The sequence below is a fragment of the Schistocerca nitens genome, chromosome 8, assembly GCF_023898315.1.
Source record: "Schistocerca nitens isolate TAMUIC-IGC-003100 chromosome 8, iqSchNite1.1, whole genome shotgun sequence".
NCBI classification, from domain to species: domain Eukaryota; kingdom Metazoa; phylum Arthropoda; class Insecta; order Orthoptera; family Acrididae; genus Schistocerca; species Schistocerca nitens.
This window is the reverse complement of record NC_064621.1, coordinates 217,519,521-217,541,555: the sequence shown is the minus strand read 5'-3', so window position 1 is coordinate 217,541,555 and position 22,035 is coordinate 217,519,521. Positions and strand designations below refer to the sequence as shown.

Below are 22,035 nucleotides of genomic sequence, written 5' to 3'. Positions count from 1 at the left end.
TCTCTGAACTCCATTTGTTTCCTTTTCCACCTCTCCTCCTGGCACACTCATGTACATCTCAATGGTGCAACTCTCGGCCATAGCTTTATCTTGACTTGTCACAAGGTCAGAAAGACTTGGTCCCTCCCAAGGCCTTCCACCACCAGTTATTCTTTACCATTGGTGCCTCCTGTGGGTCAGTAATAGTCTGTACTGTTAGCTCGATGCTTGTTGGTCACGGGATATACTGAACTGCACTTCTTTCTGAATGACTGTTTTCACTGCAGAGTTGGTAGCCATCTCTTGTGCTCTTGAGTGTATCCATTCCTGCACCGGTAGGTTGTTTCTCATCAGCAATGACTCCTTGAGCAGTTGTCAAGCTCTCAACCAGTGTTACCTTCGCCATCACATGTTCATTGCTAAGCAGGATTCCCTGTATGCCCCCCAACAATGTGGATGCTCAGAGACCTTTGTCTAGTCCCTGGGCCACGTTGGGATCCTGGGAATGAACTTGCTGATAGCCTGGCCAAACTGGCTACCAGTAAACCAGACTCTTGAGATTGGTATTCCGGAAACACACCTTTGATTGGTATTCCGCTGTCAGGTGTTAGTAATCTGGAATATGGAATGGCTCACTTGGACTTCACCAAAATAACCACAGGTGATTAAGGAGACTACAAATATGTGGAGGTCCTCCTTGCAGGCATCTCGCAAGGACTCTACCGTCCTTTGCCGGCTCTGTGTCTGCCATACTTGGCTGACTCATGATCATCTCCTCCATCGCGAGGACCCAACCCACTGTCGTTGTGCTTCCAATTTGACGATAGTCCACATTTCGCTGGACTGTCCCAACCTAGCAACCCTTACTCACTCCCCTGGTGTTAGGAGACGATGCCTCATCATGCTGACTTAGTTTAATGTATCATTCTTGAAGGGGGCTTTTACCACTCTCTTTGAGGGAGGGCCACTTAATGTTATCAGCCCATTGAGTGGTTGGCAGAAAACTGTTGCCTCCTCTGTCCAAACTGGGCAGCAGCTGTCTGGGCTTGGTAGTCGAACTTGGCTCCCACCCTACCTTCTCTTTTACTCTTTGTCCCCTCTCGAGGGTGGTCTGTTAGACTACTTCATCTTTTTCTCTCTCTGTACTTCCCGTGCCCTGACTGTGTCGCTAGCCTTTCCTGGAGTACATGTGGTAGGTGGTGGTGCTGGGGGGTGTGCGTCCCCTCATTGCCATCTGCTTTTGGGGGTTTCCGGCTGGGTTTTTTGCAGTAGGCTATCTCTGATCTTTATTCGTGTAGATCTGTCTGTTAAGAGTAAAAAGTGATTGATTACCCAGTAGTTTGGTTCCTTTAGTCATCCAACCAATTAGCCAATCATCCGACGTAAGGGAGGGCCTGATCGTCATAATAAGATCAGGTTAAATAAATAAATAAATTATTGATTGGGGACAATATTGTGGAATACTGCACATGCCTCATTTGAATAACACTTCTCCCTTTGATGGTACTGAAGAAAAAGATTGGTCGCACGCTAAAATAAGCCCATTCTGTGAGCTATTTGTAGAAAAATATAAAAGCAGTTGCACCCTTCCAGGCATCTGACAATCAATGAAGGTATATGTCACTTCTGTGGTGGGGTGGGATTTGGGATGTATGAGAAGAGTAAGTCAAGTGAGCTTGACATAAAATTAATTGGTCATTGTGATTCAGTTCTGTGCTGAACAGTGAAGAATACATCAGAACTGTAAAGAATATAGGAAATTAGTATCTGACATTAAAAAAGGATTTTGGGGAAAATGTATGTCTGCCCATCACTTCTGAACATGGTGTGAGGAAAGTAATACTCTGATAGTAGAAATTATAATGAAAAACAGAAACTGCCCTCATTCTTGATTATTTAAGTTCATTTGTAGAGTAATTATAACACCTTTTAACATAATGGTTCAATTATTACGCTGCAGAGTGCAAAAGTGGTAGTAAGGAGGGAAGTGTCAGCTTTATCACTGCTAATGGTTCCCCCCATATATAACTGCTGATGATGACAAGCCTGTAAATGTATAGTATTATAGTATTGTCATATTGTCATTTCCAAGTAGTGTTATAATGAAACAATTACCAAATAAATTTCTGTTCACATGGTTTGTATGGTAGCACTATGCACTTAATATTTCAGTGTGTATTAATTACATGAATATTATTCCATATAAACAAATTAAAAAACCCCTGTTAGACTACTGCTTACTGGATTGTATGGCTTAGCTGTGAGAAAAGAAAAAGGGGGGGGGGTGTTGTGTTTACATCAGCTGTGGGTGTTGCTTCTCTATGCTCGTGCTGGATTGCAAAGGCTGGCAGTTAGGTGCTGTAGCATCCACCAAGGTGACATGTACATGCAGCAGCTGTCACTCCTCTTTGTCACATCCTTCACTTCACATGCCACATGCTTCAACCAACAAGCTACTGTGCAGGTGAAGCTATTTGCAGGAATGAAGGTGGCAATTTCATTACATACATATTCATTATTAAGTCGAGCAGAACTGTGTGGCACATACCATAGAATGAATCACAAATGCATCTTGATTGTTTTTTTATTTTATTCTCTGCATTCCTTACTGCCGGAGGTGTCTGATATTGGAATGTTTTCGGAACACCCGCTTTGGAGTGCCACACACAGTTTGCGAAACACGGCTCTAGATAATGAGGCTCAGAAGAGCCTCATTACACAGCTATCTGAAACTACTTGACTACTCTCTAGTTCATACTCAAGTGCCTGGCAGAGAGTTCATCGAACCACTCTTACATGTACTTGCCTGCCACTGTTGAACAGTGCCTGGGGAAAAACAGGACACTTAAATCTCTCTGTGAGAACTGATTTCTCTTATCACAGTGATCATTTTCTACCTACATAGGTGTGCATCAACAAAATATTTTTGCATTCAGAGGAGAAAGTGGGAAATTGAAACTTTGTGAGAAGGTCTCACCGCAGCAAAAAATGCCTTTGTTTGAATGCTTGCCACGTCAGCTCTCATATCGTATCTGTAATGCTGTCTCCCCTATTTTGCAATAGTGCAAAACAAGCTCCCTTCTTTGAACTTGTTAAATGTCCCCATCGATTCTACCTCGTGAGGATCCCATACCACACAGCAATTCTGTACCTGAGGTGAGACAAATGTAGTACAGGTAGTCTCTTTTGTGAATTTGTTGCATTTTCTAGGTGTTCAATAAAACAGGGTCTTCGGTTTGCCTCCCCCACAACTTTATCTATTTGATCGCTCCAATTTAAGTTGTTCGTAATTATTATTCCGAGGTATTTAGTTAAATTGACAGCCTTTAGAGTGATGTGGTTTATTGTGATTTCTCTCAGCCATTTGTTCTTTGTGGAGATTTTAATGGATCATTGTGCTGTGTGGTGCCCTCAGGATAGTGTGTTGAGAACCACCTTGTACAAAGTGAAGAGTTATTTCTTCTGCATAAATGGATATGTATAGAATGCTGTTCTCTGCAGCTATGGATACATTTTCCATCAGTCTCTCCATATACTCTCGAGGGCACTTTGCCAGTACTCAGTGAGATACTTTATAGCATATTGGGCAGTGGCTGAAAAAAAGTCACCAAAATGGAGTTGTGTGCATCACACTGCAATCAGAGGCAGATCTGTTTCTTGGCAAAGGTCCAAATGTAGAGAACCTCATAGCCATGTGGTTCTGAAAGTGGGAGGAGAATGAAGCTATAATGGTGTGAATTCCTGTAAGTCAACCATTGCTTCATAAAATCAGTTGTAGATTGTCAGGAGGATTTCTAAGTAATGTGTCCTGTGCCTAGTCATTAGCGTAATAAGAGATATTAGACCCCAGTCAAACCCGAGAGACGTTCCCAAGCAACTCCGGAACATTAGACAGAAGTTACTGCCACTTACCACTTCCAGCCAGGATCTGGTCTTCCATCACCACAAAGTTATTTCTGTAGTAGAACAGTTTGGACTTTATAGCTCTGACTTTTCTTTTTAGGGGCCAGATTTTGTATTGCTAGCTACATTTAACCCTATTTAATCTGATCTGGGACACTTTTCTGCTCGTGGAGGGATGTGACCCTGATGTTGCTCTTAAAACTGAGGGAAGGCCATATATTGCCCAGTGGCTATATAAAACCATTCAGATAGATGCTTTGGTTCAGTAGGTATAACCCTGTCATTGGTAACATGACCCTCGTGAAGATAGCTATTTGAGAGTCTTCCCTTCACAGGTGTATTCTTTGTGATTTGAGAAGAGTATGATACTATTTGAAGACATAATATCCTCAGGCAAATCTATCAGTCCGGCATTCAGGAATGCTGCCCATCTGTTTTTGTTTCTCGTTGTTGTTTCAGATAGCCAGGGAAACCTTGTTAGACTAGTTTGAGTAGAACTGTGTATCTCTAGAGTTTTGTTAGCATTACCACCTTTGTTATCCCTTTTTAACAGCATAAAATCCACAATTGGGAAACTGGTATGATCCTTGCAACTGAAAAGACAGTAACAACTGATGACCATTGGGAGGAGTGAAAGCTTTGTTTTGGTCACAGCTTGATTATGGGTACCAGGTAAGGGGTCAGGATGGCTACAGCCAAATACAGCATCATCTTCACTGGCAGCCTCTATGCAGAAACTGGTGAGCTGCCACTATCTATCCGGCACTGACTTTCCGTAATGCATCAGACGTGCAGGTTCTCATCAGACCCAAAGGTGGGAGCAGAATATCTGGTGGATCACCCACATGCAGGAAAGGCTTTTACCGAAAGCTGCAGAGGAACAAAATCATTTGGAGTTAGCACTAAACAAGGCCTTTGTGTAAGCACTGAAACTCTGTCCAAGTTGTTTACCACCATGACTACCAAAGAGGACCAGCATTATTCTAAACGAGCTACAGCAAAAAATGGAAAGTACTTCAGCTTACATATTTAAAGTTTCATTAATCTCTAATGCCAGTACAATAACCACCTTTATAAACTGGTATGTATAAGCTTGGAGATACTTTGAGCTGCTCTGCCTTTACCCTGTTATGTTCTAAAAATCTGTTTACTGAACAAATTCTATGTTATTGATGTGGAGATGCATACAGTCTTGAAAGCAGTGGAACAAATGAGATTTATTCTAGCTACCAGTTTCATTTAAACCCAGTAAGAAGATCTAGCAATGTCTCATATTTGTGATATACAAAAAGCTGTACATGTTTTGACTTGCATGCCTCTTAGTTTTCCCAAGGGAGAGCAGTGCACACATTTTTAGGCACTTGCCCTGTACAGGCATTTTCAGTGATGTATAACAGTGTGATGAGATTGTCGAATATTTGTTTGCCTTGCCAGCTTTTGCACAACTATTGGAATCAACCATATAACCCTTAATTTTTTGCTGTTTAATTATTTACACTTTTTGTGTTTTATTTGTATATTAATTCATGTTTTTTTCCCTGTAATTTGTCCCTCTTATCTTTTATGAAAAGTGTTGGGAAGTAAGATTGATCAGTAAGTGGTTTATAACCAATCATCCCTTCCCATTTGGAAATATTACTCCAGTTGTTTGTCATTTTTACTTATTTAATTTTATTATTTTAATTTCCCTTTTTATTTTCAGCAGGTATGTATTAATTATGCTTGCATGCAAATGGTGATATGATGCACCCTTAGCCCAAGCTAGAGGCAGACAAAAATGCTGTTCTACCCTCTTGCTAACCCTTGCTGTCACCCTCTCTCACCTCTGCCATTTTACATTTCATCTCACTATGCTTAAGGCTATCACTCACCCCAGTTGCACCACATTATCAGAAGTGTGTGTGTGGGGGGGGGGGGGGGGGGGGAGGGGGGGTTGGTGCTTTTTTGCGCAGTACAGGGAGGGGGCGAGTTTGTTGCTCCATCATTTACATGCAGCTATGCTTCATTCTTTGTTCCTCTGTCAGTGTAAGATTCTTTACAGTAATCAAACAACTTGAAGCCACTATAACTGTGTTAGCATAAATCACATGGAAAGAATATGCATAAAAATGCGCTAAAACTGTTCGGTGTGATGGTCTTCTATTTAGTGCTGTATGTCTGATGTGTTTCTTGAGGGAAGGTAATTCGTTATTTTACTGAAACATCTAGGTTCAGCCTGGTGCCAGAGGTGTAATTACATAATGATGGAGTCAGATCTTTCTCTTTCCAATTGAGAAAATGTATCATTTGTATAATGTTGCACATGGATTTTCATTTGTGAACCATAGAGCTTCTGTGGGAGGTGTAAAAGTATAATTAATGGTTTGTAATGTGCCACTACTAATGAAACACTTTTAAAAGACCTGGGATATTCATTGAAAATTTATGTTATCTTGTATTAATGTAAATATTTCTATCTCATGTGCTGCTTTTGAGGGAATGAATAATAATAATAATTGATAATAGACTGCTGCTTGGTCTGATTGTTGTGGTTCATACCTGTGACTCTTAATTAAGAAAAGTAGCATTTTTTCTGTGCATTAATCTTCTGTTACTGTTTGGTGAGAGAAAATCCACTGCTTTACTCTTAAATCTTACCAGTTTTGTGTTTGTTGCCTAACTTAGGTTGTAGAAGTAATGATGATCCAGTTTTTGTATGTGATGATGTGCAGGTGCCTGCATCGCACAGTACGCTGGTGCCCACCTCCACAACAGTATTGTGCGCAGGCCAGAATACAAAGCAGGCAACATCCCTGAAGCTTTGCGGAAAGTGAGTTCTTATACAAAGTTTCTCAAGCAGGTTTTCCATGGTTATCTCTGTTCTCGCATAGGTTAGTAGTAACTTCTGTGGCCTTTGTCACTCTCATAATTTTCTAATTATACTCATTAAAATTGTTTAAACTCGTTATATTACAGAGTTATATTTTTAAAATCATTTTTGGCATTTGATGTGATGCTTAAAAGCTTCCCCTTAGTTTTATCTTTGTAGCATCACTGGTCCACACCATATTGGCTGCAGTAAGTCATAAAATCATCATTTTTGAATATTTTTCATCAGTGTCTTGCAGTTCTGCAAGAACTATGTGGCTTGTGCATTTAGCTCTTTGTGTAGTGTTGCTTTGCTGTTAGACTTGTGTAATACTCCACTGTGGATTTTACAACCTGTAGACACAGAGTTTATGCTTATTTAATGCAGGACTTTGTTAGGTCCCATAACACTTTAAAACTGTTAATAGGTGAGGAATGTTAACAGATGAAGTTAGTTGTGACAGGCACTGAAGAAAATTTGGGGAGCACAGTATTAGACACCTAGTATAGAGAGTAAATCTTCATTGCCTCAATAAGGAGACACACTCATCATTCCTAGTTTCCTGTATGTTGTATCACTTTGCTTTTTTAAATCCTCATTACATTCCCCCTCCCCCCCCCCCCCCTGGTTGCTGTTTCATCCAGTATTAATTTATATGCTTACTTGTCAGTGGATTTCTGTTTACAGGTATCCGCTCATCTAAAAGCACGCCCCCCCCCCCTCCCTGCAACCCAGTATTTTAGACCTGGCTTTTGCTTTAATTCTCTCTCTCTCTCTCTCTCTCTCTCTCTCTCTCTCTCTCTCTCTCTCTGGTTTAGCCCTTCAGTTGCAAGAATGATGTTTCTTTTTATGTCTAACTCATACCAATTGTTCCATGCTGAAATTAACTTCAGGGCTTTCTATATTGTCTGATTTTATGTCTCTGTTGGTTTTGAGTACTTTTGTACTTTTAATTCTTGTCATCTGTAAGGGACCCATTAAGTTACACACTTGTATAAGTTTTCATCTACTTTCTGTATTTTTATGTGCTGAATTACTGTATTATTTTGTCAACCATTTATTTGAAATGTGTCTTACGGTTAAGGTAGTAGATGAAACCAGCTTATTTATTACACATGATTGGCCTTTTATGTTGACCCAAGGAGTGTGGGAGGATTTAGAACGCCCATAATATAGAAAATGTTTGTGCCTATACTACCATAAAAAATTACGTATAGCCAAACCTGCATTAGAAAATGACAATCAGATTGCAGTCAATAATACTTACAAAATCTTCTTGGTGGGTAATTAAATCTGTATTTCTAAGATAGTCATATTGGAAGTGGTATTCCTCAAATTCTTCTGTAACTGACTTATTTAACCATTTATTGGAGGGCATAAAGTTCAACATTACTCTAAACCTCAGTGCAATGTGGCATTTCCACAAATATGGATTATTGGCAGAGGCAGAAGATGGAGTAAGTGACATAATAAATCGTGGGTTCTGTTTGTTTGACATAATGTGTCTACAAAAAACTACCAGATCTCATCAAATATGTTATTAACACCATAAATAATGGACGCATACAGAGAATAGGCCAAATAGTGTGAACATTGGTAGTAATGGGATGGTTGTGTGTGATGGCCAACAACGCAGTTAAGGCACATGTCGTGCTGGACTGTGTGTTCAGCACAGACTAGGCATCAGCGTAGGTTGTTTACGAGTAGTGCACACTTTGTATTTGCATTCAGAGGCTGAGGTCAATGTGCAATGAAAGACCTAACAGAGTTCCAAAGTGGGCAGATTGTGGGGGCCCGATTAGCTGAAGCATCAGTAACCAAGACAGGCAGCTTACTGAATGAACGTCTCAAGAGCAACTGTTTCAACAGTCATGATGACCTACACAAAACATGGAAAGATGTCATATAAACATAATAGTGGGTGCAAATCAAAACTAATTGACAGAGATAGCAGTATGCTAGCATGAATTGTGTGGAAAAAAAACAAAACACAAAACTATGGTGACTGCAGAGATCAATAGCCATCTTTGAGACCCCGTATCTATCGACACTGCCTGCAAAGACCTCCATAAAGCGACTATTCGTGGATGAGCTGCTATACTGAAACCATTAGTGATGACAACCAACTCAAAGAAGCGTAAAACACGGTATCAGGAGTATAAATCCTGGACGGATGATCAGTGGAAACAAGTCATGTGGTCTGACGAGTCGACAGTTTTGTTATTTCCAACATTGGGCCACTTTCTCGTATAGTAGTTGCTTTGACAAGGCTGCCTAAAGAATTTTGACTATTCTGTACTATATGGGCAGTTCTTAACTGCATGCTGTTGTGTGTATATTTCATGCTGTTGGCCTGGTATCTTGCATATCTTCTTTTCTCCCTTGTAGACAGATGTGTGTTGATTTTCAGTAGACTTTCTATTGAGGAAGCAGTAGCACATATTTGTAGTTATCCAGAGTTTTTATGTGAGGATCTGACAATTGTAAATTGTTATCTTGAAATCTGTGTTAACCTTCTGACTACAAATGCAAGGAATAGTTCAAAACTGTTGCTATGTACAAGAAGAAAAAGGATTTGGAAAAAGAACTTCTGCCAAACCTTTAAAGAAACATTATCCTTAACCAGAAGAACCATAAAAAAACTGCCAGAAATATTATCTTTTGCAAATAGTGAATTACTGTCTTGATAGAATCAATAAAGGGGTTTGAGGAAATGAAACTATTGTAGAACTGGGCAGGAATGTTACTTGTGAGCCAGAGAGAAGGTAAAGTACAACAGTACAGAAATATATAACTTTCTCTTCTGATGAATATCTCACTTACAGAAACTTGAAACTGTACTTCAAAACTGGCTACTGGTCATTGAAGCAGTGCAGTACATATGTGTGAGTTAAAATTGAAGCTATTGGTAATTGGCTGCATAATGACTTAGAAAACAGAATGTTGTGTTTTGGTCTCCAAGCATCAAATCATTACTGCTGAATGTGCTTTGTGGGTGTGATGTAGTCAGATAGCGTATTAAATTAATTTTGTAGTGTTAGCACAAACACATTTAAACACTTGTAACTATATTAGAACAGAGCTATTATTAACCAAATGTAGAAAATTGGTTACAAGTAAGCTGTCTAATTACCATTACTTCAAAATGCATAATAAAGTACTCTCGCTTCGCCTGTGATTTGCTTGAAACAATATTGTAAGCGGCTTTGCTATCTAATGCTTGTAGACACTTTTCTTCTAACTCTTTCAGCTTCTGTATGTGTCTGAGCTGCTATTGAACTGTAAGTAGAAATTTTTGTATTCTTAAATTGTTCGTATTCAGTGATGACCTGTTTAGTGGCAGTATTTGTACGTTTGTGTGTATGTGCAACTATGTAATTTTGATTGTGTTTCTATTTGTATTTAATTTTCGCTTCATTCAGGGTTTTCTAGATTTGGACAACAAGATGCTTTCAGATGAAGGACTGCGTGATGAACTCGCTGGCAGCACAGCAATAGCAGTTCTTATCAAGGGTTCGAAGCTGTACTGTGTGAGTATAATGCAGGTGTGAACATTTTGTTTTAGATGCTGTTTATTGTAAACAAAAATGAAGGGAGAATTAATTATTCTTGTGCAATCAGCATTAACTTGATATATATTGTGTGAGTTCTTCAGCTAATTATAGTCAGTATTGGCAACACAATTTTACATCCTGTGCTTGATATGTTATGTAATCTGCTATATGTTCAAATCAATTGTGGCATGGTGATTAAGAGCCGTTAAATATTACGCATTTCAGAATGTGTTGTCAGGATCAGTCAGTCAACTGCCATTAATATGCAAGTATTTTGAAAAAGTTGGGTAAAAAAAATTGCAAAAAGAGACAGTAGTTGGGGTAAGAAAACTTGTGGTTCTTTGACCATGATGACATGCCTGCTCTTCAGGCTTTGTCAGTTAATTAGTGTTGTGCCAAAAATGAATGATTGTCCTTCCCCAGCTGCCCAAGTTTGTAGATCTCACTCCATACAGCTTTTCTTGTTTAAATCATTACTGGGAGAAGTTTGTGAATAGATGAGGGTAGTACTTTGAAGGAGATAATGCCTAAAAATATGTAAGTTGAATAAAAGAATTATTGAAAGATAAGTTTTGTTATTTTTAAATTATCACACACTTCTGTATTTTATGCTGAATATGTTCATATTTGTTCGTAAAATATGTTGTATAGCTGCTTTAAAAATTATCGCATAGTTGTCACAGTTCACTGTTCAACAAGAAATGCATGTTTCTTGGAAATCTTTGCCAATATTTTAAGAATTTGGTAGACATCAGATTGAGTAAAGACAACCACTCATTGAACATGGATGGTGTTGGACAGTAAATAAGCACTTAAACAAGAAATTAAACACTTGAATTCAGTTTCAAGCTTGTGTTCTTATCTATACAAACCCCCATTTCTCTCAAACTCATCCTGTGGAGCCACACCCAGTTACAATATACAGCACAGTGTTGCGCATGCGCATTCGAGCTGTGACCCAGAGATGCCTAGCTGTACCTTACTAAAACGCGAAGCTGTACCTCAGAGTGAGCATAGCAGCGTGTTCTAGATGTAATAAATTTTTTTTTAATCATGGTATACTTTATTTGTGATAATATATATGATTATGCAGGAGTTGCACCTGTTAGTGGCCTCGAGAGTTTTAGTTTTAGTGATCATGATATGATCTATCATACCTTTCATATTGGAGAGGTAGCAGAGACTTTTGTAAATTTTTTTTTATTGTAATTAGCAGAGACTTTTGTAAAATTTTTTTTTATTGTAATTGGCCAATTACTGTATTTACTCTTAGTTGTCGTAGTGAACTCCTCACTGAGATACAAAGCTGAACCTCGCAGATCAAGCATAGCAGTGTGTTTCTGAGATCATAAATTTTTTGTGGCTAACTCATGGCATACTTTGTTTGTGGTAATATATAATACAATCACCAGTCAGGTAATCTGTGAACAGGTGACCTTGACTGGTGACTGGGTTGTATATTTTCACAAACGAAGTATGCCATGATTTCGCCATAAAAAATTATATCAGAAACACACTGTTGTTGAGAATAAAGGGAACTAGTACAGCTTTCTGGTTGCTTTTTGTCTGCCATCTCTAACAACCTTATTGTTGATGGGACATTAAACCATAACCTTCCTTCCTTCTTTTTTTCTGGTGTCATTAGCAACTTCATTGACAATTTGGTAAATGTAAACAATCTCACATGTTGCATCACCTTTGTTGGTAGTATAATATGGTCAGCAAATCCCCCCCCCCCCCCCCCACTCCTAGCCGTTTTCCAGACTGTAGTGACTACTACTTGGTCAAGTAGCTCCTCATTTGGCATCACGAGCCTGAGTGCGCCCTTTGCCAGGCGTCCACCAAGGAAGAATCCTAGGCAGTACCAGGAATTGAATGTAGGTTCTCCCCGTGGCAGTCATCTCTGCTGACCGCTCAGCCGTGGAGGTGGATGACTCGGAAATATTGTAGGTTGAAATCTGCTGGTGGAAATTTTTCACTCACCGTGTTTTGTATGTGAGAGTAGGATAAGTGGTGGTGGTGCAAATTTCTGATCACTAGTCTTTGTGCTAATTATTGAATTAGAGAGTGAGGAGGTGCAGTGGTTAACAGACTGGACTCTCTCACGAAGGCAACAGTTGAAATCCCCGTCTGACAATCCAGATTTAGGTTTTCTGTGTTTCCCCTAATTTGCTTCAGGCAAATGCCAGGATGGTTCCTTTCAAAAGCGCATGGCCAACTTCTTTTCATAATCTGAGCTTCTTGTCCTTCTTGTATCACCTCCTGTCGAGGGGATGTTAAACTGTACATCTTCCTTCCTTCCTTCCTTCCTTCTGGATTAAATTCCAAACCTCTCCACAGTGTTGCATGAAGTGATGGCATGTAGCACTTTTGATTATGATCCACCTGTCAGATGGGCATGTTAAGTTCGAGAACCTCCTTGATGCTATTAGAGATGAGCAGGCTCTGTAGATGCCAGATTTCACCCTCACCCTTCCTTTCGTCCATAACAGCACAGACCCAACACTGGACTGTCGAAGCACTATTTACAGTTGTCCACATGACACGTCTACAAACTAGACACTTCATAACAGGTCAGAGTGAGGCAACAGCAGTCCACCTCCACTAAACCCTGCCTAGGATGATGGTGTAAGATTCCTGAATCTGCTACCGTAGGCTCATTCTGTGTATATGGGACTACTTTGATATTGGAATCTTTATCCATTGCTGAATAGGCCACTAAATAATTATTCACTTTGCTGTTCAGAAATGATTTATTGACACGTTTCAGGCTCTGCCTGTCATCAGTAAAATAAAAAATACAGTGTATGGAATCATGTGCATCAGTATCAGAATATGGGTGATGCACATGACTCTCTAATCTGTAGGAAGACTTTATTCTTATTTTTGATATTTCTAATGAGGATCAGAGCCCCAAACGCATCAATAAATCATTTCTTAATAGCAAAGTGGATAATTATTTAGCAACCTATTCAGCAGTGGATGAAGAATCAAGTTTACACGATGGTCACATGCTTCCTACGTGACTTCATGTTGTACCTTAATTTTGAAGTCTGATAAAATTGACTATAATGTGCTGCTACATCATTCCTGAACATACACTCTTTCCGTTTTTCTCTTTTTCTTCAAAAGTGTCACATTTGTAATAATTTAATGGTTTTTCTCTTGGAACTTGCAGGCAAATGTTGGTGATTCTCGAGCTGTGGCTTGTATAGCTGGACATGTAGAACCACTTTCACAAGATCACAAGCCTAACAATGAGGCTGAATGTCAGCGAATTTTGGCAGCAGGGGGATATGTAGAGTTCAACCGTGTCAATGGCAATCTTGCATTATCACGTGCTCTGGGAGACTTTAACTTTAAAAAGAACGACAAAAAATCAGCAGAGGAACAAATGGTAACTGGTGAGTGCTTTTCCAGTATTCCTTTAATAATATGTTACATCTCATTCCTCTTTTTCTATGTGCAAAGGTAGGCCTATCACTTAGAGATGAGCTGAATAAATGACTTTATGAGAATTAACATAAGAGAATACAGAAACAAATAGATGTACTTATTCTTAAGAAACATAGTGAGCAGTCTGATACTGATATCTGCATAAATAGATGCATTTTTAAATTCTGAATTATTGATCTTATTTTTTATATTATTACATGTTTGCCAAACCATAATGTTTCTGTGGCATTAAATTTTCTTCTCATTTTTTCACATGCATGTGTTGAGCAAATAAGAAGTATAAAGTTTTTATTTATAGAATTTTACTGATAGAATGCGGAAACTATCAGCACTACCATTTTTCTCAAAATTAGAAATAATTTGTGTAGATGAAGGATAAGTTATTGAAATTATGACAGGACTCAGGCAAGGAGATGGGCTGTCCCCTAACCTGTTCAACTCTGCCCTAGAGAAGATAGTACGCGAGACCTTCCAAGAGAACAAAGGGATTGAAATCAAAGGAAAGAGACTGGTGTACTTAGCCTATGCAGGCGAGATCTGTTTACTCTCTAGGTCTGAAGACGAATTGGAGCAAATGACCAAAACACTAAAGGCTGTCAGCAAATTTGGGCAAAACATAAACAAAGCCAAGACAGAGTACCTCGTTATGACACATGGTCAGTCAGACTGCTGGTCATCTACAATCACTGCAAGTGGGAGACCAGTCCTACAAGAGTGCATGAATTCAAATACCTAGGGGCACTTTTCACTGAGAACTCGTCATCTGAAGCAGAGATCAATGCCATAATATAAGCAGGAAACTGATCTTATCACAGCCTAGCACAACTGCTTTGGTCCAGATATGTCTCCAGACAGTTAAAGATTCAACTGTACAAAAGCCTGATCCAGCCTGTTGTTCTATATGGCTGTGAGACATGGAGTATCCGGAAACAGGACTTCCATAAGCTCCTCGTTTTTGAGAGAAAAGTGCTTCAGAAGATCTATGGTCCAGTTCTGGATGCAGACACGGGAATGGAGGATCAGATACAACCAAGAGCTTGAGGAACTATACCAGCAACCCAACAGCAGGAACTGTCAAAGCCAAACGAATGCAGTGGGTTGGCCATGTGGCCCAAATGGAAGATCAAAGATGGCCTCCGAAGCTCCTGGATTTGACACCTACAGGAAAGAGACCCCCAGGGAGACCCAAGAAGTGTTGGAGGAATGGCCTCCATGAAGATTTAAACCAAGCATCAATAGATGTGGACGGATGGCGGATAGCAGCATTGGACAGAATAAAATGGATGGGGAAACTTGTAGAAGCATGCGGTCCACTGGGCCTGATCACGAAGGAGGAGGAGGAGGATAAGTTAATATCTTGCTAAAGATACAATCCTGTTATGTAAGGAATAGGGTATTCAAAAAGGCTATAGATATTGCATAAGTATTTACTTGTACATATTCACCAAATGCCATTGGAGCTAGTATATTCTGGTTTATAGCATATTGACAATTTTAATGCAATTACTCATCAGAACACCAGGAAACACACTATTAATTACTTCATATATTTACAGCTTATCCTGATGTGGAGATACGTGACATCACAACCGAATGGGAATTCATTGTAATTGCTTGTGATGGAATCTGGGATGTTATGACTAATGAGGTAAGCTGTTCTGCACTGCATTGATCACTGATGTAAGGTGGGACTATCTGATCCTTATAGCCATTCAGTATACCCAGAGTCGAAGGTTTTTTCCCTCTATAATTCCATTTAACAGTGAGTTATGTAAATATTCTGCATATTTCACAGTTTGACATCTTGAAATTGTGAAACACAAGCATCATAGCATCATATCTTCAGTCCTCGACGGTAATTGTGACTTTCTAATGCTCATAGGAAGGTGAAATTTGGAGAGTAATCAAAAACAAATTTTCTTTGCAAGACAAATATACAAAACAATATAAATTCAACAGTTTTTAAGTTTTTAGAACGTTTTTGATCTTATGCTCTACTTTTTGATAAGAGGTGCATCCAAATTAAAACACCTTTGCTTTCTTTCCTCAGGGTTGGAAACAGACAGAGACATTTGGTTTGTTTTAAATTATACACTCATTTGGTGTGTATGTGTGACAGAATTGGCTGCACATTCTGGTACACAAACTTGGGTGGCAGAGGTAAAAGTGATAACTTCTTTTTTTACTTAAAAGAACAACATTCTCATTATGAGAACAGCTCGTAATCATTCATATTCTCCATCACCACCTGAATGAGGCGCGCGGTGATAGTCGTGGATGTGTCTCCTGTTTGTTCGCGGGTGTGACAGTTCAAAGAAGGAAGAACAACAAACCAAGACAATCCACCCTTGCACTAGCTGGTCTGATTGATTGGGCAAGTGGAAAAGTTGTTTTGGAGGTTCGATGAATGAGTGTGGAACACACAACATCCAAAGCTGTCATTTCTGTGAAGATCTGTGCATGCAGTCGTGCGCGAAGATATGAAAATGTAAAAAGTACGCTCCAGGTGGTTGTCATGATTGCTGACTGGAGACAATAAGGCTGTGGCGTATTGGCAGGCAATGTTCTCAAGCGACAATGGCGTGAGTGGGACTTCTTTCATCGAATGTGCCAATGGGATGAGACCTGGATGCTTTTTCCAAATGCTGAAATGGAGTGCCAGCCAATTTGGTGGAAGCATACACAGCTACCACAGTATTTTGAGTAAGTGCCAGTGCTGAAAAAATGATGGCTTGTTCTCAGAAAGTGATGGTGTAATCCTTACTTATTGCGTTCTGAAGGGCACTATGGTGACAAATGCATCCTGTCAGTACATTTCGAAGAAGCTCCTTCCAGTATTGCATGAAAAGCAGACGGAAAAGATTGCACGTGTGCTCTTTCACCAAGAAAATGCGCCAGCACATTGAGGGAATGCGACACTGTTTCTGTGTGACAACAACTTTGAAGTGATTTCTCATGCGCTCTAATAACCAGACCTGACTCCTAGCGACTTTTAACTGTTTCCAGTTATGAAAGATAGTCTCAGTGGTCACACATTTACTAACTGTGCTGCAATTGTACTAGAGATTTTTGTTTTTTCTCCAGGGATCAAACCAGACTCCTAAAGAAACATTCACAGTGCTCGTGGAATCATAGTGTCAATTTTGAGTAACATGTGTTTGGTTGCAGGAAGATTACCCCAAGAAATGACACAAGTTTCACAGTTTTTGTGTGATGAGTTTATGAGGAAAAACTCTTGACGTGCTAAAACTTGGATGCACCTTGTAGCCTAAAGTCATTAAGAATGCTCCACTGACAGCAAAACTGAAAAAGAGCTGCAGTGAAATAAAGTGAGTGGTTGAAAGTCTTGCAATGGACAGATGTGCAGAATTGATGTACGAGAGTAATATCGAGAGGACAAAGCATCATCTTTTGTAATATTTGGGGAATCAGAAGATATGCACATTCTTGTTATAATAGGTACCTGAGAAGAATGACTGCTGCAGGGAACTTAGTAAATGGGGAATCAGTCCTCCCCCTTGCTCTCTTTGGTCACGTGGCTGCTTATGATCTGTGTGACTGGATGTCTTAAAAATATTGCTTTACTGGTAGACATTGTCAGCTGTGCGTTTCATTGTTGGCCTCTGATGGTCTGCCAGTGTTGTTCATGTTTTATATAAAGCACCAGTAAAAAAGAAGAAAACTCTAGTGAAATATGTATGCAAATATCACATACACATTATGAACAAGAAACGCAAGAGAAAACCTTACCATTGGTGATAATTCAATTGAATAAAACAAAGCATGTAACGTACAAAAAGATGTTTCAGTTGTTGCATTCGCAACACCGATATTAATAAATTATTGATAAAAGAGCTACCAATAGCATATCTGTGCATGGTGAATTTTGCTTGTTTTACAGGGGATGATCAACAAAGACTGATTGTTTTTCACAGGTGTTTATTATTCCAGTTCAATCTTAACATGACCTTTTTCAAAGTACTTCTCTCCTATTTTCGAAGTTCTCCTCTCCTACTTAAATGCAATTTTATAACGTCTCTGCCAGTACTCTAACGTGTAATCCAGGCCATTCTCTGTCAGGCCCTCGAGAATCACCTCACTTTTCTCGAGCACTGCTTCAGAATTCTCGATTTGATTGCTTCAGAATTCTCGAATTTATTGCTTCATAGCTTTGCCTTTAGTGACGGGAATAAAAAAAATCGCAGGACGCAAGATTGGGGCAGTTAGGTGGCGACAGTACACAGGTAATGGTGAATTGAGCCAGAAACTGTTACTTGATTTGCAGTTTGACACCAAATACTTTGTGATGATGAAGTGTCCACCCAGTCTGAGAAAGTTCTGGTCATTTCCTGCAATGTGTTGTCACAGTTTAGCCAACACTAATGTGTGGTATACTACTGTGACAGTAGTTTCAGGGGGAACTACAAACTGCTAAATCATTCCTTGCAGACAAAAAATGTGATCACCATCACTTTTGCTCCAGATGAAACAACTTTTGCCGTTTTGATGTTGGAGAGCCGTGTGATTTCAATCCTGTACTGGCTCATTTTCCTTCAGGATCATAATGATGCAGCCATGACTTGTCACTGGTGATAATTGATTCCAGAAACATATCCCCTCGATTAGGATCGGCCGAGAGATGCAGTAACTCCTCACTTGTCTCAATTTGCACAGCCTTTTATTCAGGTGCCACATCTCAATAGATTTGGCACCCAATGGACACAAACATGTCATATGGAGATGATCATGCATAAATGTAAAGCCGCTGTGTTGGTGTTTTGGTGTTGGTGTTCAGGCCCACCTTGCTTAACAGAGATAAGTTGACCACCTTTGAAATCCTTGAACAACATAACACTGTTGCACGAGGTAATGCATCTTCACTGTATGCTTGCTAGCTTTTCGTAAGTTTCAGTGGCTATACGGTTTAAATGAACACGGAATTTTATTCTGTCATAGTGCTCCTCTTGTCCCGTTTCGTTTGGTATGAAAAATGAAAAGAGTGTCTACAAAATAGGGCATTACTATGAACATTTTAATATGAGAGTGCTGCAGTCTATGGACATTATAAATTAAAACCCACTTTTTTCAGATATTCGTGATACAGGTTGGAAACCGTGATGAAAGCTACAGGAAAAAAATCAGTCTGTCTTTGTTGGTCAGCCCTCATATTTTGGAGGTATAAGTGCACTGAAGAGATGATATGATTTAATATACTCACATTACTTGGAAGTCAGTCTCAATTACATAGTTGATGCTACAGTATTTATGAAACTGCATTTAGAATGGCACATACTGTTCTCTCTGGAGTACATGATCTCGGTCACAAAGGTATCATTCATTAGGAACTAGGTCAGAAGTTGATTTCTCGGTTGAGTACTCAATTGTTCATGTTTGAGAATTCTTGCAATTCTGTGAGAGTACCAAGATCAACAGCATCATCACACCTCTGAGATTATACCCTTCCACAAATTGAAGAGAATGTGTGGCTTTTCACCAGTAAAGAATTTGAAGTCATTAATCATCCTTTCACATTCGCCAGATTTGTATCCAGCAGATTTTCAGTTGTTTCGTGAAGTTAACTGAGAGTGAAAGGACGACACCAGTACAAAAACAACGGAAGAAGCAAGAAATAAAAAACGAAAAAAATTTGGCTTTCTCAATATGACGTGTATCTTAAGATTCAGACGTCAGTGGCGGAGGGAAAAAAAAAACTGTCCGTGGTGAAATGTTGATGATAATAACAAGAGTGGGATGAATGAATGACAAGCAAACAGATTATAAGTAGAGGCGAAGTTAGAGGCAAAGATGATGCAGTAATGTAGCAGAGACAGGCGAGGTGGCAATTAAGTGCAACAGAACCAAATGTCAGACTAGTAGATCACCAGCCATGTAGCTATATTTATTTAGGTAGCTGAAATAGCTGTTGGTCAGCATATTCAAGTGAGAAAATACAGGTGATGCTATCTTAGCAATTCCAGAGCTTCAAAGGTAATATTGACACATCAGCCATCGAAACCCATTTCTTCCAGTAGGCATTCATATTGTTGGACTGGTATAATTAGGCTTGCATGGACAGAAGCACTGTGGCCAGTGCTTTGGGTGGCAGATTGTAGATAGTTGTGGTGGCCCAGTGTGTTTACTCACTGCTTATGGGCCCGTGCCTGAATTGCCTAGTGTGCACGTGGGATGCGGTGATGTGGGTGGTGTGACAGTTTGTGGTTGTAGTAGGGCAAAGATAGCACTTTGGTGCAGCTCACCATCCCCCAGATGAGAGCGACTTTCACTTTACACTTTATGGGTTGAGTTTCTGTGTGGGATTCTTTGCGGTGTTCTGTCACTGTGTTGTTTGTGGTGTTGTTGATTCCTGAAATGTAGGATAGTACCAAAGTGCCAGAATAGCTCACATTCAACACAGCTGGTACTGATTATGTAAACACTAGGCCCACTGTGTAGTTCGTCACTGTTGGTGCTGTGTTGTCTCCTGTTGGTGGTGTTAGAGTTGCCACCTTGATAGTGGTGCCGATCCCGTAGGTAGCATGATTAGGGTAGACAAATCCAACTGAATAGATGGAGTCTGCTGAGTAGCAGACTACAGCGGGAATGGTGATGGCAGAGATTGTGGAGGTGTTGGGCAGTGGCAAGTGGCCACAGTGCAGTGTGTGTGTGTGTGTGTGTGTGTGTGTGTGTGTGTGTGTGTGTCTTGCGCACTATACTTGAAGGCATAGTTAGGGCGGTTGTTATATTCCTTGACTGTGAGTGTAAAGACAGCGGCAACTGTGAGCACTGCAGCAGTTACAGCTCCTGATGCTGTGGCGACATAGATGGGAGCAATGACGACGGCATAGCGTAGGGTGTTTGCTTGGCTGTTGTAGCCCACATAACCACTGGAGTGGGACAGGAAGGACACATAGCATGGCCCACCTCCATCTGAAGAGTCTCTCACACTAGGGGTTTAGGCAACAGTAGGGGTGACATAGTTCTGTATGGCAATGGCCAGTGCCTCCACTCTATACACCACTGTTATATATGTTGCACACTGTGTCTACTGCCACACTGTGTCTACTGCCACACTGTGTCTACTGCCACACTGTGTCTACTGCCACACTGTGTCTACTGCCACACTGTGTCTACTGCCACACTGTGTCTACTGCCACACTGTGTCTACTGCCACACTGTGTCTACTGCCACACTGTGTCTACTGCCACACTGTGTCTACTGCCACACTGTGTCTACTGCCACACTGTGTCTACTGCCACACTGTGTCTACTGCCACACTGTGTCTACTGCCACACTGTGTCTACTGCCACACTGTGTCTACTGCCACACTGTGTCTACTGCCACACTGTGTCTACTGCCACACTGTGTCTACTGCCACACTGTGTCTACTGCCACACTGTGTCTACTGCCACACTGTGTCTACTGCCACACTGTGTCTACTGCCACACTGTGTCTACTGCCACACTGTGTCTACTGCCACACTGTGTCTACTGCCACACTGTGTCTACTGCCACACTGTGTCTACTGCCACACTGTGTCTACTGCCACACTGTGTCTACTGCCACACTGTGTCTACTGCCACACTGTGTCTACTGCCACACTGTGTCTACTGCCACACTGTGTCTACTGCCACACTGTGTCTACTGCCACACTGTGTCTACTGCCACACTGTGTCTACTGCCACACTGTGTCTACTGCCACACTGTGTCTACTGCCACACTGTGTCTACTGCCACACTGTGTCTACTGCCACACTGTGTCTACTGCCACACTGTGTCTACTGCCACACTGTGTCTACTGCCACACTGTGTCTACTGCCACACTGTGTCTACTGCCACACTGTGTCTACTGCCACACTGTGTCTACTGCCACAGTGTGTCTACTGCCACAGTGTGTCTACTGCCACAGTGTGTCTACTGCCACAGTGTGTCTACTGCCACAGTGTGTCTACTGCCACAGTGTGTCTACTGCCACAGTGTGTCTACTGCCACACTGTGTCTACTGCCACACTGTGTCTACTGCCACACTGTGTCTACTGCCACACTGTGTCTACTGCCACACTGTGTCTACTGCCACACTGTGTCTACTGCCACACTGTGTCTACTGCCACACTGTGTCTACTGCCACACTGTGTCTACTGCCACACTGTGTCTACTGCCACACTGTGTCTACTGCCACACTGTGTCTACTGCCACACTGTGTCTACTGCCACACTGTGTCTACTGCCACACTGTGTCTACTGCCACACTGTGTCTACTGCCACACTGTGTCTACTGCCACACTGTGTCTACTGCCACAC

At 40.7% G+C, this 22,035-nt stretch overlaps 1 protein-coding gene across 3 annotated transcripts in view; it reads left to right on the top strand.

The window, feature by feature from the left end:
- The window catches only part of LOC126199024 (probable protein phosphatase 2C T23F11.1), a 62,536-nt gene that overhangs the window by 25,081 nt on the left and 15,420 nt on the right, over positions 1 to 22,035 (top strand). For 2 of the 3 annotated variants that reach the window (XM_049935722.1, XM_049935721.1), the window contains 4 exons: positions 6,594 to 6,691; positions 10,153 to 10,275; positions 13,463 to 13,688; positions 15,297 to 15,388. In XM_049935722.1, coding sequence (XP_049791679.1) covers positions 6,594 to 6,691; positions 10,153 to 10,275; positions 13,463 to 13,688; positions 15,297 to 15,388 — 539 coding nt within the window. The remainder of the gene's footprint in view (positions 1 to 6,593; positions 6,692 to 10,152; positions 10,276 to 13,462; positions 13,689 to 15,296; positions 15,389 to 22,035) is intronic. The other variant, XM_049935723.1, reaches the window with a different exon arrangement.